The sequence below is a fragment of the Mauremys mutica genome, chromosome 26 (genome assembly GCF_020497125.1).
Source record: "Mauremys mutica isolate MM-2020 ecotype Southern chromosome 26, ASM2049712v1, whole genome shotgun sequence".
NCBI classification, from domain to species: Eukaryota; Metazoa; Chordata; order Testudines; family Geoemydidae; genus Mauremys; species Mauremys mutica.
The window spans coordinates 15,450,086-15,463,713 of record NC_059097.1 but is presented as its reverse complement, the minus strand read 5'-3'; the positions used below and the strand labels follow the sequence as shown (position 1 = coordinate 15,463,713).

General features: G+C 48.2%; 1 protein-coding gene across 1 annotated transcript in view; it reads left to right on the top strand.

Moving 5' to 3' along the window:
• Nucleotides 1-13,628, top strand: part of LOC123356631 — an 871,996-nt gene that overhangs the window by 291,479 nt on the left and 566,889 nt on the right. Inside the window, 2 exon segments of the mRNA XM_044999988.1 lie at nucleotides 10,902-11,153; nucleotides 11,238-11,569. Of these exon segments, the coding sequence (XP_044855923.1) occupies nucleotides 10,902-11,153; nucleotides 11,238-11,569 (584 nt within the window).

The window sequence follows — 13,628 nt, the reverse complement described above, 5'->3', positions numbered from 1 at the left end:
AACAACCTGGTGTTACTGTTCAGTCCCTTCAAACTATGTAATTAAAATGATGAGATAAGCACATGAGAGATGAACCGACGGCTAGTTTCCATTTCTTAATGCCTGATATTTTTACACCGGCTCACACCATCTGTAGTTTTTTTTAAATTGATGCACAGCAACCAGTCAAGTGAATTAATGAATGCCTGTCAATCACGGATTGCTTTCTGGTGCAAAAGCATCTGATTAAGCACCTAATTAAAACTGTACCATTTCAAATGGAAATGTATCAACACAGCTTAGCTCCAGTGTGTTTAAATGGGAATGAAAAGTTCCTAAATACATGGCAGGATGGTAAATGGGGAAAATAAACGGAAGTTCCTCTACGCAGTGCTGAGGACTTCTGCTCCCAGCCCTTCACGGGCTCTGGCCTCTTGGCTCCCAGTCCCCCATTAGCTGTGTCCCCCTCCCCCAGCCTCAGCCCTGCGTTTACTGCAGATCTTCACTCCCCTCAGCTAGGCGAGGGGGTTGGCTCTGCAGCCACTAAAGCATCAGCTGACTCTGGTCTTGCTGATACTGTCTCACATATTGGGGTATTTAGCTTTCAGGGAAGGATTGATCAGAGTTACTGACTCTGGGAGGTGGGGGAGAGGAGAGGGAGTGTTTGCTCCTCACACTCTGTAGGGCCATGTTCAACCCTGGTAGCCTCCATGTTACCTCATCCTCCACCCTCCCCCGTGTGTGTCTGCTCATGTGTCAGAGTGTCACCTTCTGATCATAATGCCACTGGCCTCAGCAGAGCTCCCCGACAGGAGCTACGTCACGATGGGGATATGGCAAAGACCAAGCGACACTTTGCCAAGGGATCTGTGTCACTGTCTAACCCCCGTAGGCCAGGGAGAGGGCGACTTTCTGCCAATGGCCTTCAGGACGGGTGCTGAGTTCACTGCGGTGCCCCTCGTCCCCTCTCCATTTCCCTTCTCGCTGTGCTGTCTGGGACGCTGCCCTGCTTCCTGCTCCCCAGGCCACCCCGTGTCTACTCCATGTGCCGGGCTGCTGGCAGCCCCCAGGGAGAGGCCATCCAGCCCCTCAAACTGGTGCCCAGCTGCTGGGCCTCAGGCCTTCTGGGGTGCAGCTCTGAGAGTCCCATTGGCCCCTGCCCCAGGGGTGCTACGGGGCACGTCCGTCTAGTGTGTCAGGGCTCAACCCCCTGGCTGAGGCCTCGGGGCACTTTCTTCCTCTCTCGGGGCACCAGGGGAAACAGCAAAAGAGCCGACTGTCGGCAAACAAGGGTAAATAAAGGAATGAAAGAAAGAAATGGCGGGGCGGGGGGGGGGAGTAAATGTGGACAGCTCCCATCAGGATATGGGCCCCTCTTACTTCTGGGAGCATCTCAGTCCCCTTCAGAGTTTACTGGGTCTCGAGTGCAAGTTTCAGCCTGCTCCCCCTTTGAAACTTTCCCCCCAGAGTCCAAGCAGCAGACAGATCATCAGTTCCTTCTGTATGGGGGTTTTTACCCCCTTCCTGCCATGTGCTCTGAGCTGCTGGGAACTCAGCTATGGGAAGTCAAGAGCACAACAACAGTCATTTGTCTTATTTAACATCCCATAATAGTCTATCTGGTGTTGATGGACCTTTCCTGCCAGGCAGGGTGTAATGCGTTCGGTTGCCAGTCAGCACTTCACCTAGGTAAAGTCTGTCTCCTGTCTGGTGATTTACAGAGCCACAGAGGCTCACAATGCAACTAGTCAGATATTAACCCAGGCAGCAACTCACAAGCATTCAGTAAAGTCTAAACACTAAACACATTGTTATAATTCTAATACCTGTTTTAACAAGACTAACCCAGGGGAGCCAGACTGATTCCAGCCGTGCGTTTGTCCATGTTCAGTTAAGACTTGGGAGCTTTTGCAAGAGCTAACACCTCATCTGCCAGTGTCACAGGCAGGCTGGGCAGGGATGGTGTCTCTGGCCTCTGTTTGCCAGAAGCTGGGAATGGGCGACAGGGGATGGATCACTTGATGGTTCCCTGTTCTGTTCGTTCCCTCTGAAGCACCTGGCACTGGCCGCTGAGCTAGATGGACCATTGCTCTGACGCAGTGGGCCGCTCTTATGTTCACAGTCTGTATCAGGAGTATCTACTCACTTGGACTCTTTGGGGAGCCACAGAAAGGAACAAGATGTGCTGCGGCGAGGAGGCCCCGTCTCAGAGCCCCCAGGGTCACGCTTCCCAAAAGCTAAAACTAGGCGCAGCCCATGAAAGGGGCACTGCCAGGAGAGACTGGATAAAGGCTGGAGCATCCAACAACTTTGTAAACCTGAGAGAGCTGCCTTGGGGACAGTGACAGGGAGACTCCCCAGAGTGACTCCTTTGATTCTGCTCTTCTCTGGCCTTTGCTTCATAGAATCACAGAACTGGAAGGGACCTCGAGAGGTAGCTAGTCCGGTCCCCTGCACTCAAGGCAGGACTCAGTATTATCTGGACCATCCCTGAGAGGTGTTTGTCCAGCCTGCTCTTAAATATCCCCAACGATGGAGATTCTACAACCTCCCCAGGCAATTTACTCCAGTGCTTAGCCACTTTGACAGGAAGTTTTTCCCTAATGACTGACATAAACTGCACTCGCTGCAATTTAAGCCCATTGCGTCTTGCCCTGTCCTCAGAGGTTAAGAAGAACAATTTTTCTCCCTCCTCCTTGTAACAACCTTTTATGTACTTGAAAACAGTGATCGTGTTCCCTCTCAGCCCTGGTCTATACTGGGTGGGGATCGATCTAAGATACGCAACTTCAGTTACGACAATAGCGTAGCTGAAGTTGATGTACTGAGATCGACTTATCGCGACGTCTTCCCGGCGGTGAGTCGACTGCTGCCACTCCCCCATTGACTCCGCCTGTGCCTCTCGCGGCGATGGAGTACAGGAGTCGACAGGAGAGTGCTCGGGGATCTATTTATCGTGTCTAGACTAGACACGATAAATCGACCCCCGATAGCTCAATCTCACCACATCGATCGCCACCGTAGTGTAGACCTGCCCTTAGTCTTCTCTTCTCCAGACTAAACAAACACAATTTTTTCAATCTTCCCTCAAAGGTCTTGTTTTCTAGACCATTAATCATTTTTGTTGCTCTTCTCTGGACTTTCACCAATTTGTCCACATCTTTCCTGAAATGTGCTGCCCAGAACTGGACACACTACTCCAGTCGAGACCTAATCAGTGCGCAGTAAAGCGGAAGAATTACTCCTCGTGTCTTGCTTACAACACTCCTGCTGATACAGCCCAGAATGATGTTCGCTTGTTTTGCAGCAGTGTAGCTCTGTTGACTCATATTTAGTTTGTGATCCACTGTGACCCCCCAATCCCTTTCCGCAGTTCTCCTTCCTAGGCAGCCATTTCCCATTGTGTATGTGTGCAACTGCTTGTTCCTTCCTAAGTGAAGTACTTGGGATTTGTCCTTATTGAATTTCATCCTATTTACTTCAGACCATTTCTCCAGTTTGTCCAGAGCATTTTGAATTTTAATCCTATCCTCCAAAGCACTTGCAACCCCTCCCAACTTGGTATCGTCCGCAATCTGGATAAGTGTAACAGAGAGACTCTGCTACTGGGAGGGTTTCACCCTGTCTCAGAGGGTTACACCCTGGTGGGACGGGGCTAGGCCTGTACTGGGATAAGGTCACTCTGTGCTCCACAGTGTGGCAGAACCTGGAATGTAACATTAGTAGGGAAACATCCTGGGGGAATTGGCTTGTGGAATGAACAAATACCCCGTGTGAATGCTCTCACTTTGCCCTTCTCACCCTGGCAGGCTACAGAATAACATCCAGGTTTCGCTCCAGATCATCCCCTCCTCCCAGGGGGAAGGAAATGGCTGCAATGGAGCTGGCTCAGGTAAGGGATTCTCAGGGAGCTGGTGCTGGGTTCTGCTTGGAGAGGAGCAGTAAATGCATAGGAGGGTGGGAGCTGCTCCAGGTGGTGGGAGGCAGGAACTATCTAGGGTGGGCAAAGGGAGGGGACAGGATGTGACAAAGCTGCTGAGACTTGTGTAATGTAGGGTGTGATGGGTTGTCACCCCGGGGTGCAGTGTGGGGGGCTTCTGGGAACCACTGTGCCCTCGAACCCTCAAGCTGGGCTGGCCCTTCTCACAGTGGTTGGCCGGAGATTCAGCCAGCCTCTCCAGGCCCTGTTATCACCCAACACGACAGCAGGTGGCGCCACGCACCCAGCTAAGCTACCTGAGCGCTTTACCTAAGCCACTCAAGGACAGAGAGACGACATCAGCCAATTTCCCAGGAATAAGTGATAGCAAAGAGATCAAAGCAGATTACTTAGCAAATAACCAAAAACTCAAACCAAGCCTAACATACTGGATGGATAGAGTTTGAATTAGCAATTTCTCACCCTGACTGATGATGGAAGCTAGAAATCCCTTTACCCTGGGGCCAGCACTTCCCCCAGTTCACTCTTTGTTCCTCAGGTGCTGCCAGGAGTTCTCTTGTGTGGGGAATGAGGCCAAGAGATGATGTCACACCCCACCTTATGTAGCTTTTCTATATGGCGGGAACCCTTTGTTCCAAACTCAGTTCCCAGACCAGTTAGTGGAAAAATACAGGTACCAAAATGGAGTTCAGTGTCAGGTGGTCTGGTCACGTGCCCTAGCATGGCCTGCTGAGTCATAGTAGCCATGACTCCTAGGCTGGCTGACACATTCACAGGAGGGCTCAGCTCTTCCATGGTCCGTTGTCTTTGTTGATGAGCCATCAGCTCTGTCTGGCTTCTTCATTGTTGTGCCTGAAAGGCTCGTTGTGGGTGTTACCCAGAGTAAGCACATGTGAAATACAGATACAGAGTCAATATCCATAACTTCAGATACAAACATGATCCATGCACACAGGTAGGATAATCATATTCAGCAAATCCTAACTTTTCCAATGACACCGCACGTGACGCATCTTGCACAAAATGCCTCATCATTATGTCCTAATGATAGTATACTCCTACCACTATGCTGAATGTGGGGGGTAGTGTCAGGTAGGGGCTAATTTCAAGCCACAGGGGCTGGGAACGGAACTTCCCCTCTTTGTGGAACAGGAAATAACCCTCCAGCCAGGGCTGGGAAAACTTCCCAGGCTCCCAGTGCTGGAGCTGGAATCTACTGACACTTCATTAGTTACCCCCACCCCCAATCTTTGTGGTAACTGCAAACTTTCAGTGATGATTTTATATCCTCTTCCAGGTCATTGATAAGAATGTTAAGTAACACAGAGCCAAGAACCAATCCGTGTGGGAACCCCCTAGAAAGAAATCCACTCGACCATGGTTCCCCATTTACAATCCCAGGTTTTAACCTACTTAATATATGCCGTGTGTATTTTGTATCTTGCTAGTTTTCTAGTCAAAATATTCTGCTGAACCAAGTCATATGCCTTATCGAAGTCTAGGTATGTTACATCAATAGTATTAGTTGCAACCAAACTTTTGATCTCACCCAGTAAGGATATCCAGTTAGTTTCACAGAATCTGTTACGTCTAAACCTTTGTTAATGGGCACTAATTATATTACCCTCCTTAAATTCTTTATTAATGAAATCCAGTATCGGCTGCTGCACTCTTGTAATTAGCTGGGTCACCTCTTTTGCACTTTTTAAATATTGGCACAGCATTAGCTTTATTCCTGTCTTATAGAATTTCCCCAGCGTTCCAAGTCCTAATTAAAATAATCATTAACAGTCCACCACGCTCCTCCACCGGGTCTTTGAAAACTCTTGTTATCTGGACCTGCTGATTTAAACACGTCTAACTGTAATACCTGCTGTTTAATGTCCTCATGAGTTGTTGTTGGAATGGAAAGTGTGTCGTCATCAACACCTTATGATATGAGTTACTTCATCTGTTTTTCTCCAAATCCAGGAGAGAAACATTTATTGAACACTTTTACCTCTTCTCCATTATTTTTGATAATTCTGCCATTTCCATCTAGTAATTTACCACTACCATTGTTAGGATTAATTTTGTACTTAATATACTTTTAAAAACTTCCTTCTTATTTTCATTGATTGATCATTGATTTCTGATAGCTTCCCTTACCAATTTTCTACAATTCTGACCTTCTAACTTCTAGTCTTTACTATTGACTTCCCCTTTCTTCCATATATTTTATTTGGAGAGTGTTGGGATTCCTACCAGGGAGCCACCAGCAGGGTCCAGAGACAGCCCCATCTCCTGTAACAAGCTCTGGCTAGTGGGTATGTGATAAATGTGACGACCCTGCTTCCGTCTGTCAGCGGGGAGACACAAAGATTCTCTCTTTGTATCCTCTGATGGCTCCTGGCTGCTCTAAACAAGGTGGGGTGGGACTCTGTTAACATGGGCCTCCCGGAGCCTCCATTTACCTGGTGCTGCTGTTCCGTGAATAGTGGGGCTGTGAGTGGGGCAGCAGGTCCTGAGTGTTGGGCTCTTGCTCTTTCAGGGGCCGGTGACCTTCGAGGAGGTGGCTGTGTATTTCACCAGAGAAGAGGGGGCTCTGCTGGATCCCGCTCAGAGAGCCCTCTACAGGGATGTCATGCAGGAGAACTACGAGAACGTGACCTCGCTGGGTAAGGAGTCCTGTCCCCTGGGTTATTAGAAGCTGTGGGGTCTCTGAAGAACCTGAGCAGTAATAACTTTATACCTTTATTCATCATCCAAGTTTTGACAAGTTTCCTTGCCCCCCCTTTTTTTGCCTCATCTCCCACCCACTAGTATAATTTTTGGACATTTGCCTTTTTGGTGCCATCAGTCATTTAAAAACTGCATCGAATGTATCCTTATTGGCTACATTAATAACTACATTAATCACTGTAGCTTTCATGCCTTTTCCTCAGTGTAAGAGGAAAATATGCCGCCTGTAGAATTCTAAATTGAGTGAATAGGTGTGTGACTCATGCCTGGCTTGTGTGACAGTCAGATGAGCTCCTCTTTCGATAGCAGAGCGAATAATGTTCCCATTCAGGGGCCCACGGGTGAAGGGAGAACAGAGCCATGGGAGGGGAGGAGAAGGGGGGAGTAGATAATTCTGGGGTGCCAGGACATGGGGAGGGTGTGTGCAGGGTTAGAGCTAAGAAGCAGCAGGGAGGGAGGAGGATGTGAGAGACGAGGAGGGAACACAAGAAGCTCCCAAGGCGCCAGGAGGTGGTGCCAGCTGAGAGTAATGGGAAGAAGGGGGGGGGGGGGAGTGTGGGGGAAGGGCACCCAGGAAGTGGCTGGGTGGGTCAGTGGGAGGGAGGAGAGGTTTGGGGATCTAGAGCTGGGGGGGATCCCAGACCTTTAACCCCAAATCCCTGCCCAAGCCTTTTTGTTTTAGAGCCTCCACTCCAGTTTTATTTCTGTTCAGTTTCACTTCTTTATACATTCCCCCCACGCAAATATTATTATTTTAACTCTTGACCTCCCTCTCCCACTCATTACCCCCTCCCCGTATAACCTCCCCATCTCTGTGCACAGCGACCCCGGCCGCCGACCCTGAGTCCTTGCTGCATCCTCCCTCCCAGAGCAGGGCCCCTTCCCAGGCACACATGGGCACTTTGTTGATGATGTCACAGGCTGGTGGTGTAGCCTGGACAGTGTTTACACCGATAAGATGACGTGTTGGGGTGCAGCTCGCCCTTGTACATGGCTACTCACCGTTAATGGAGGAGATGAAATTGGGTGAAACACACAGACACTTGATTTAATACAGACAGTTATAATTGAAATCATAGGCAAGGATCAATACTCGTAACGATTAGAGTAAGGGCTTGGCTACACTTTCAGATGTGCAGCGCTGGGAGTTACAGCGCTGGTCGTACAGCTGTGTAGGGAAAGCGCTGGTGTGTGGCCACACTCACAGCTACCAGTGCTGCAGTGTGGCCACATTTGCAGCATTTGCAGCGCTGCTGGGAGTGGTGCATTATGGGCAGCTATCCCAGCGTTCAAGTGGCAGCAACGTGCTTTTCAAAAGAGGGGGGTGGGGTGGAGTGTGACAGGGAGCAGGAGAGAGAGAGAGAGTGGATTTTTGGAGCCGACACTGTGTGTCAGCTCCCTGCCTTGCAAAATCTGAACATTTCCTCGACCCCTCATTCACTCTTAACTGCAAATAGCCTGCAGACCAGATAAGCAGCTGCTCCAACGGACTCCCTTTCTCCCCCTCCCTGCTGTTTCTCTTCTCAAGCAGCTGTAGACATTCATCCCCCTGCCTGCCTCATTCACAGCAAGGTAGTGGGTTAACTCAATTGATTGTTCACAGTCAGTTACAGATTGAGCACAGCAAACAGGAGCTGTGTTTGTTTTTTAGATAAGCAGCTCCTGGAGCTCCAAGTTCACAACAAAACAAAGAGAGGCATCATAACAAAACAAAGAGAGTAATTTAGTTAAAAGCATTCTGGGATATCTCCTAATATCCTGGAGGCCAATCACAGCGCTGGTGTGTGGCCACACCTGACGAGCAGCGCTGCATCACCAGCGCTGCACTCGTTATACCCCAAGCAGACCAGGTGTTCAGCCAGCGCTGCAGCCAGGGAGTTGCAGCGCTGGATGTGCCTTGCAGGTGTGGACAGTTACTAAGTTGCAGCGCTGTAAAGCCTCCACCAGCGCTGCAACTCTCCAGTGTAGCCAAGCCCGAAGAGAAGTATAGTAAAGAGGGGCTTGCACTGTGCGGACTTACAAGCTATGGACACCATTGGAAACAAAGATCGAGGCGCAAGGGAGCCCATCAGAAGGGAGGCCCTGCTTCAGTTTACACTGTCTCGGGGACCTGACAAAATGAAAAACTGGTCACTAGGAGAGGTATTTTCTCTGGTTTCTTATGGAAATAGGATGGCGATATACCACATCTGCTCCTTTGCTCTGATTACAATAATGTCAATAGCTGCCCCAACCCATACCTGGCCTTTGGGAAGTCCATAATTAAGCATCAAGCCTCAATACTCATGATTTGCATCACTTATTTATTAATAATTCCAATATATGAATGCATCCAACTGCTGAGATACTGCATAGCAAACTAATTGCTAGAGCCTGCCCCAGACTTCCTTCTTTCAAAATCCTGTGGCGTATTCCACCCGCTTGTGGTTCCTCATTAGTCTCTCAAAATGAGGGTGCAAAATATCTGACCTGGGATTGTCTCCTTCGGCCTATTCAGGTAAATCCCACACCTCCCACAAACCGGACAGTCCCTGCGTAAAACAATAAATGGACACAAATTGGACATCAGGAATGGTAACATACAAAAGCCAGTAGGTGAACACTTCAATCTCCCTGGTCATTGTATAACAGATTTCAAAGTCACTATTCTTGAACAAAAAACCTTCAGAAACAGCCTTCGAAGAGAAACAGCAGAACTAAAATTCATTTTCAAATTTAACACCATTAATCTGGACTTGAACAGGGACTGGGAGTGGCTGGCTCATTACAGAAGCAGCTTCGCCTCTCTTGGAATTGACACCTCCTCATCTATTATTGGGAGTAGGCTACATCCACCCTGATTGAATTGGCCCTGTCAACACTGGTTCTACACTTGTGAGGTAACTCCCTTCTCTTCATGTGTCAGTATATAATGCCTGCACCTGTAACTTTCACTCCATGCACCTGAAGAAGTGAGGTTGTTTTACCCACGAAAGCTTATACCCAAATAAATCTGTTAGTCTTTAAGGTGCCACCAGACTCCTTGTTGTTTTTGTGGATACAGACTAACACGGCTACCCCCTGATACTTGACAATTCTAACATATCCTAACATAATTCTCTAACCAATTATATCCCACTACGTAATTTACTCACACCTAGCGACATGAATTTTACAGCAATTAGAGAACCAGACTGATTAACAAGGTAAAAGCGATGACCATAAAGATAAAACAATACAGAAAGGAGGGTTTCACAACCACAACCATTGATAAGGGATTTATTGCCAGAGAGGATGATTTATAATAATAATACTAACTCTTCTGCCACTTTGAGCCAAGGAAGCTGGCCTTGGTATTCTACTGCTTAAAAATGAGCAGGGATTACAACCATGGAATATTCTTTGTGACGAGTATCCCACAAATTCCACTGACCTCCCTTGTTTTCTTTGCCTGGAATAGGGTTTCCAATTTCCAAACCTGATGTGATCTCGCAGCTGGAACGAGGGGAAGAGCCGTGGGTCCCGGACCTCCAGGGCTCTGAGAAAGAAGTGCTCCCGAGAGATGCCTGCACAGGTGAGGAATTGGTTAAACCAAATCAACAACTGTTTAGGAATGCGGGAAACATTTGGGATGCCCTACAAAGACCCTGTGGGCTCTCCAAGCTCAGGATTGTTCCCTGCAGATGTGGAATCACTATGGCAGATGTCATTCATGGCTTCCCTCCTATTCTGACCGACAACTTGCAGCAGGTCCCTCCCTGGTCTCGCTTTCCCCTGAGTGTTCTGGTGAGATGTGGACCAAAACTCATCCCTTCCTCTCTCCCCTGGGGAAGGGTTTGGGGAAAATCAGCACCTGATGGGTTTGATCTCTCCCACACATATTTTGGTTTGTTCATCCCTTTTTCCATTCCTCTCTCTGAGATTTCCTTTCTTTCCGGCACAGGGAGTGACCTATGTCTGGATTCTCTCTGTCTCCCATCAGGTGATGGGATGGTGAGTGAGAATGAGGAGGAGAATCCCCAGCATGAAGATGCTGAGCAAGTAGAACCACATGGAACGTTATCAGGAGGATCCAAAGGGAATGTTTCCGGGCGTTGTGCACTCCCAGAAAAAGCCAAAGCCTGTGAGACTCAACAGATGCCAGAGGAAAACTTCAGTAGCCACTCAGGCCTTATAACTCACGACAGAATCCGCTTCGAAGGGAGATGCTACACATGCCATGAGTGTGGGAAAAGCTTCAATCGGAGCTCGGACCTTCTCGTACATCGTAGAATCCATACAGGAGAGACGCCCTACACGTGCTCTGAGTGCGGGAAAAGCTTTAATCACAGCTCTACCCTGAGCGCACATAGGAGAATCCACACGGGTGAGAAACCTTATGGATGCGCTGAGTGCGGGAAAAGCTTTAGTCAGCGTTCAGACCTTATCAAACATCGAAGAATCCACACAGGAGAGAAGCCCTACACGTGCTCTGAGTGCAGGAAAAGCTTTAATCACAGCTCTGCCCTGAGCACACATAGGAGAATCCATACGGGTGAGCAACCTTATGGATGCTCTGAGTGCGGGAAAAGCTTCGGTCAGCGTTCACACCTTATCACACATCAGAGACTCCACACAGGAGTGAAGCCCTACACATGCTCTGAGTGCGGGAAAAGCTTTAATCAGAGCTCTGCCCTGAGCGCACATAGGAGAATCCATACGGGTGAGCAACCTTATGGATGTGCTGAGTGCGGGAAAAGCTTCAGTCGGCGCTCACACCTTATCAGACATCAGAGAATCCACACAGGACAGACGCCCTACACGTGCTCCGAGTGCGGGAAAAGCTTTAGTCATCGTTCAAACCTTATCACACATCAGAGAATCCACACCGGGGAGAAGCCCTACACGTGCTCCGAGTGCGGGAAAAGCTTCAAAAGGAGCTCACACCTTATTAGACATCGCAAAATCCACATTGGAGAACTGTAACAAATGCCTTGATTAGGGCTGACCAAAGATTTTTTTTTTTAATAATCACATTTGCTAATTCCCACATAGTGATCTGTGCACCATCTTCACTGTGGTCTCTCAGCTCCACCAGATGAGTTGCCTGCTTCTGCCTTTTGCAGCTCACCCTTCTTTGGGGTCAGTCCTGTGATCTTTTCTATCAACTGTTTTCCTTTTGAGTCACAGGAGTGTGTGTCCCTCCTGCCAGGAATGTTCATCAGCTCCAGGTGGGAGAGAGGTTTGATTCCCAACAAGCTACACTGAGGCAAAAACTACCTGTGCCTGACATCCACTAGGACTGCACATGGCGTTGGCTGCTCAAGTTAGCGATCTTGGGGTAAAAAGACAATTATAGTTGTAGGGCAGATGCAGCCCAGGTGCAGGGGTTGGCATTAGCTTTCCCCGTGACCTGACCTAAACAAGCCCTGAGCATCACGGTTATACTGTTCCCCCATTTCAAAGCAATTGTTAGTCATCAAGTTCCCCCCTTGGAAACCAATTGTTTTAGTCCCAGTTGCTCTGCTGTTGCTTCATTTTGTGCTGCAGAACAGATACTTTTACTACCATTTTCATCACTTATAATATACTGAACTATAACGAAGAGCAGGAACAGGGCAGGGCTAGGGGAAAATGTCATGTCACCCTCTGTAACAGCAGAGGAAGATAGGGTAAGTCAGAGGGATTCCCTTATTCCCCATCACCATCCCAATCCCCCTGTTGTTCAGTTGGTTAGGTCAATATTTTTTCTAAAGGGCTGGGAAGAGGATTCGCTAGTAAATGACTTGGAACTAAGCAAAATGCCCAGGCATTGGGCTCCCAAAGCAGTTGTGGCCCAGGCCCTGCAGGAGGTCGCCCCTGAAGATCTCTCCTTCCTAATCAGCTGCATGTTGCCTATTATTTGGGAAACGCAATCCCTGTCTAGGTAGGGATGGGAAAATGGAAGTGACATTTCCCTTCACCTCCCCCCCAGGAGATGCTGCAAATGTGTAGAAAATGAAATCCCTGTTGAATGTGATATAGCTGCCTATTTTTAATACAGACCTGACATTTGGTGTCTTACAGGGATTCTAAGCTGCACCTGAATTTATTCCCTAATTTAAATTTGTGGCACCAGATTAAAGACATAAAAGATCATAGTTGGGGGAGTTGTACCTCACTATCGCTACTGATCTGTTGTGCGGTTGGTGAAGAATTCTATACCAGAGAAGTGTCAAATTACTCCAAGTAACGTCAAAGGTGTGACAAGAACTCAGGTAGAAGTTGCAGGTAGTGGTGGTTGATTTTCACCCCAGAGATGGAAGCTGCAGTGACCTGTGGCCCAGGTAAACTATCTTTAGAACCTGCTCCCTAGTTAAGTGGCATTGGTCACACTCCTGGAGGACGCCATGATTAAATTGGGCACAACCATCTTTTACCATTTGGATCCAAAGTTTCATGAGGCACAGAGAGAAACAGCTGATTGCTTCAGAGCCATTCCATGCCCACGGGTCCCAATCTGGCTGCCTTGTTGGACAAGAAGCACTTCCATGCTGGGAAATGATGGTAGCCAATGAGGGAATGTATCCGATTCCAAGTTCAGACTGCAAGATACATGAATGCGGAGTCCAGAGTCTGTGGTTTGGTGTCTTAGTTTTTCTCTAGCGTCTGATGCATTTGTATCATTTCTCCACCTCCTGCTACTGTGAAGGATTAGCAAGTGTGAAAATAGAGCACAGGTGGTTTTTCTCATGATGCAGCCTTCCCACGTCGTGCGAGACCCCTTCCCCCCACACTTCTGGGAGAAGCCCCAGGGAGAAATGAACTCACAGAAATGGAAGACTCCTAGGTTATTGTAGAATGTGTCTTCACACAAAGCTGACTGGGTGGAAATGAGAATTAAGAGAAAACTGCCCTATGGGTTTATATGTTGTAATTGTTGAATAAGTTGGTACCAGCGACCATGATATTAAACATGAAGTTAATTAGTATCACGGAAGGGGCTGATTACGTGATAACTTTCAGTGTTACAATATAATTCAGGTTTTCT